At 38.3% G+C, this 5,095-nt stretch overlaps 1 protein-coding gene across 11 annotated transcripts in view; it reads left to right on the plus strand.

Annotated features, from left to right (window-relative positions):
* The first annotated feature begins 815 nt into the window (after positions 1-815).
* BICD1 (BICD cargo adaptor 1) overlaps positions 816-5,095 on the plus strand; it is a 222,726-nt gene continuing 218,446 nt past the window's right edge. For 5 of the 11 annotated variants that reach the window (XM_075602702.1, XM_075602698.1, XM_075602700.1 and 2 more), the window contains exon 1: positions 817-1,365. In XM_075602702.1, coding sequence (XP_075458817.1) covers positions 1,153-1,365 — 213 coding nt within the window. In that variant the 5' untranslated portion in view covers positions 817-1,152. Of the gene's footprint in view, positions 1,366-5,095 lie in introns of all 11 variants that reach the window. The other 6 variants (XR_012801912.1, XM_075602703.1, XM_075602701.1 and 3 more) reach the window with 2 other exon arrangements.

Below are 5,095 nucleotides of genomic sequence, written 5' to 3' on the forward strand. Positions count from 1 at the left end.
CTTTAGCTACTTTTTGCTGGTAGTTTCAAACCGGAATAGTCTCGGGGAAGGTGCTATAAATATATTAGACTGCCGAGGGTCCACGGAGCACCCCTTCTACACGTCCATCCCGGTTGACGTCACCGAAAGTTCCCGACCGTGTTTTTTTTCATCAGTTTTTTTTTATAAGTCCAACGCAAAACACAAAATAATCCTATATACAATACTATATTTAATTTCCATATTTTAAACAATCACTAAGTATCTCAGTCACACACAGAAAACTGAAAAAATGTGCTTGTTTTGTATGTTTTAACATTTATTGCAGATGTGTCCACTACCAAGGCCCTTTCTCATACAGTACGTGTTTTAAAAAATATAACTTTAAAAGTGCACAATAGTGTAAAATTTAACAAAACAGCACTGCTAATTATTCCTTATAATAATAATAATAATAATAATAATAATAATATATAGCTTTTGGTATAATAATATGAGGCTATCCTGGAAGACAGTGGTAATTAGAATAATTATAACAATGACATAATAACAATAATAACAAGTGACATATTATTATTTTAGAATATACTCTGAATGACCTTAGTAAAATAATAATAATAATAAATGCATTGTATTATAATTGTTTAAAGATATACCCTAAATGATTTACTACATTAATTCATGTTAATAATAATTACTGCTATTAATATTAGTACTGTATGACCCCCTCTCAGTTATCCGTATGGCTGGACGGTCCCCCCCTGTCCCCGTACATGTATCTTCCCCGGAGTAATGTTATGGATGGCCGTTCCTGGCAGACTGCACCATTTCCCAGGCTGCAGCAGGGGGGAGCAGGTGGAAGAGTTCACACTGCAGTGACGCTGCCCTGGAGAGAGGGCGAATTCTTCATCCTTCTGCCTATGAATAAGCAAAAAAAAAAAAAGAGAGACAATCTGGGCACAATGATTGTAAGCTGACCAGGGCTGGGGGAGAAGGAAAGGGAGCCATGGTGTGTCTGCTTATCATGATGCTGCAGAACTGTGTGTGAGCCTTCACCATAGCTGCTATCCATTCATCAAGCCTCCCACCCCATCTCTGCTCATCTGCTCCCTTCTTCCCCCCCCACCCCCCCACCCATCTGCCCATCCATTCCCACACCCATCACACGGGGCCATGGCTGCTGAGGAGGTTTTGCAGACTGTGGAAGACTATAAGGCTGAGATTGAAAGGCTGACCAAGGAGCTGGGGGAAACCACCCAGGAGAAGATCCAGGCTGCAGAGTATGGGCTGGTGGTGCTGGAGGAAAAGCTCTCCCTGAAGCAGCAGTATGATGAGCTGGAAGCTGAGTATGACAGTCTCAAACAGGAGCAGGAGCAGCTCAAAGAGGTGAGTGTCTGCCTGTGTGGGGAGGATGGAGGGACCTCTACTCATGCCCTTTGTTGATGTTGAACATGATGTTCCATGTCGCGGATACACTGTATCTCCCTGACATCATGTAACTGGTTTATTCTTTACATATACACCTGGCTTGTGTGAAGCATTTTTATGTGGCACAGGGGTGCACATTGCATGTACACACTGGAGCACAGAATTTCCAGTAGACTAAAAACATTTGTCATGTCCAGCAGTAGGTGTGATTCCTAATGACAGGCAGTGTCAGCCTGTGCTGAATGTGCTGTTCCTGAAGCACAATTGTTGTTATCACTTCATAGCCTCAGTTCAGCTAGAATCAGGGAAGGAATGACCCATAAATAGCCCCACCTCCTCCCCTACATATATATATATATATATATATATATATATATATATATATATATATATACACACATATATATATACACATATATATATATACATATATATATATATACACACACATATATATATATACACACACATATATATATATATATATATATATATATATGTATATACACATATATATATTGATGGGTATACATACATACATATACACACATGTTATATATATATATATATATATATATATATATATATATATATATATATATATACATGTATGTATATTATTTCAGTACTAGTCTATACTGATGTATATGGTGCTTGTTAACCCATCTCTAATGGTCCTGCAACAAACTGTGAAGCAATGTTATGTAGAAGTAAGTGCGAATGGATGACATAAAACAGACACGTATTGTCACCTTTGCAGATGCAGAATACAACTTCACACTGTAGCATCTTGGCTTTGTATTATAAACATATTAACATGACAGCCAGTACTTTTTGGGAATGACTTATGTTAGGTTGCAATGCACAAATCATGTTAACTCCCAACTTGGTAAATATGGTAAAATAGCCTCTATTTCTTGGCATCAAACGCATATTGTGTTGTATATAAAGATAGAATTTGTATTTTGTATTGTATTACAGTATGTCTAGGATATTTATTCTGTGAAAGAAACATATGACAAAGACAAGTGGTAAGGCAGTAGGCGAAAAAATGTGAAGCACTTCTGGCCCCCTTGTTTATTTTGCACTGTCAGCTCCTGCTCTGTTCTAAAATGCAGTCTGAAAGGATTCATGCAAGAGAACCATGTTTCTCCGGCTAGCTCTGTTTAAAGCAGCATTTTATGTTTGGGATCATCTCAGCCTGCCAAATAAACATTGCTACAATATAAATCAGCATGAAGTACTACTTCCAATTGTCTGAAGTTTCCTGTACTTGATACTGGGCCTTTTTGTTCCTCCGGTACTGGGCCTAATGGCAATACTGGAGTTTTGCCCTTCCCCTATTACCCGCACCCGTCATCCAAGCAGAAACAAAGCAGCCACTAGAGCAGGAAAAGATGATTCCTGCGCGTTATAGAACAGCATAGATCTCAAGAGCACAAGACATTTAACAGGGGTCATAGGGAGTTATTCAATATGGGGGCCGATTACATGGTTATCGTACTGTGAAGTCAGAGTCTGTGGCCGCTTCGGAGCATATTCCATAAAGGCCCTGAGGTTATTTTATATATAATATATGTTTATATATAGTAAGTTCATATAGATATTTAATATATTACATATAAACTTCAACTACCGGAGCAATTAACGTTTATAGTGATACTCTGAATCATTATGCAGCGGGTTCTTTTTTTGACTGGGGTTGGGGTATTTTTCCAATGCACTGGGTTCAATACTCATTAGTAGTGGTTTTTTGTTGTCTGATATGTTTCCCAGGAACAGAGTGACTGGAGCTAGTGCGCTATACCAAAACTGATTTGGCTCAAACAGGAGCTAAGCTAAACCAGTGACCTCAGCGTGTGGGATCAGCAGCAGGTCACTGATATTGTGTCTGTGAGCTGGGATAATCAGTGAGCCCTGCAGAATTATTATATACTGTATACCACAACACAGGTATCAATCTACAACAGACATGCTTATTTTTTTTTAATGAACATTATTTCATGCGAATGGTAAACATATATATTTGAAAGCATAGGTAAAACAAAACTGGCGTCTACCAGATACCCTTTCAACTTATCAGCCCCTATAGAATACGATGAGATATGGGCTGATGTACACTTGACAATTTATTTTTCAAGTATATACAAAAGTGTATGGCAACTTTATAAATACAAGATGAATCCCTGATACAAATAATTAGATTACAGAATTGAAGCTTGCATAACATCATATCAGGGATAAACGCGTGCATGACATCATAGCAGAGATAAAAGCGTGCATGACATCATACCAGAGATACAAGTGTGCATGATGTCATGTCAGGGATAAAAGTGTGTATGACATCATACCAGGGGATGAAAATCATTAATAAATTCATTGCTGATCCTGAATGATCGATCAGCAAGGAATAATTCTTTACCGAATTTAAAAGAAAAACATATTATTGCTATTATTGTTTATTTTTAAGGTGCCACAGTAATATTCAGCACAGTACAATAGGATATGACATACAAATACACAATTTGCATAATGCAACATAAAACACATTCAATTACATGTTATTAGCTATTACACAGATATATATTAATTAGATTGTAAGCTCTTCGGAGCAGGGACTCCTTTTCCTAAATGTCACTTTTATGTCTGAAGCGCTTCTTCCCATTGTGTGTTATTTGTATTATTTGTTATTTATATGATTGCCAGGTGTATTACTGCTGTGAAGCGCTATGTACATTAATGGCGCTATATAAATAAAAATATACATACAATAATGGCAGACCCTATCAGTTCTAGAGGCTTCTGGATAAATGGAAACATCCGGGGCTGTCCAGTTAGCTCACTGGACATATACTGTATGTCCTGAGGGCATTTCCCCTAATTCCGGTTATGCTAAAAATGGAAAACAGGCAGTAGATGAAGTAAGCAGAGAAGGTGAACTGGAGTGGCATTAAAGGTTCCCTGTGCCTCACCTTAAGTGCTGTCTGTATAGGAGGTAAACATGGCGGGGGCGTGTCGCACATATTTAATGAACCTGTCTCCCCTACAATCTATTATATATGCTGCTGCCAGAATCACTTTACTCTCTCCTAAATCTGTCTCAGCATCTCTCCTGCTGTAATCCCTATCTTGGTTTCCTATTAAATCCTGTATCCTTTACAAAATTCTTCTCCTCACTTTTAAAGCTTTACACTCTTCTGCACCTCCTTAGGCCAGTTATATAGTGGGCGCGCGTGCCTGTGCGAACGCTCGTGCAAGTGGCGCACACGTTTTGTGTGTACGGTCCATGCTGCTGTGAGCAACAGGCTTGGAAGGGACTGTGTGTGTGTGTGTCACTGTGTGTGTGTCACTGTGCGTCACTGTGTTTGTGTGTCACTGGGGAAGCTGTGTGTGTGTGTGTGTGTGTGTGTGTGTGTGTGTATATATATATATATGTGTGTGTGTATATATATATATATGTGTGTGTGTGTGTGTGTGTGTGTATGTGTGTGTGTGTGTGTGTGTGTGTGTGTGTGTGTGTGTGTGTGTGTGTGTGTATATATATATATATATATATGTGTGTGTGTATATATATATATATATAGATGTGTGTGTGTGTGTGTGTGTGTGTGTGTATTAAAAATGAAAAAAAAAAGACATCCTGTGAGAATAAATTATTTATTAATATTGTGCACACATACACACACAC

This window comes from Ascaphus truei, chromosome 5, assembly GCF_040206685.1.
Source record: "Ascaphus truei isolate aAscTru1 chromosome 5, aAscTru1.hap1, whole genome shotgun sequence".
NCBI classification, from domain to species: Eukaryota; Metazoa; Chordata; class Amphibia; order Anura; family Ascaphidae; genus Ascaphus; species Ascaphus truei.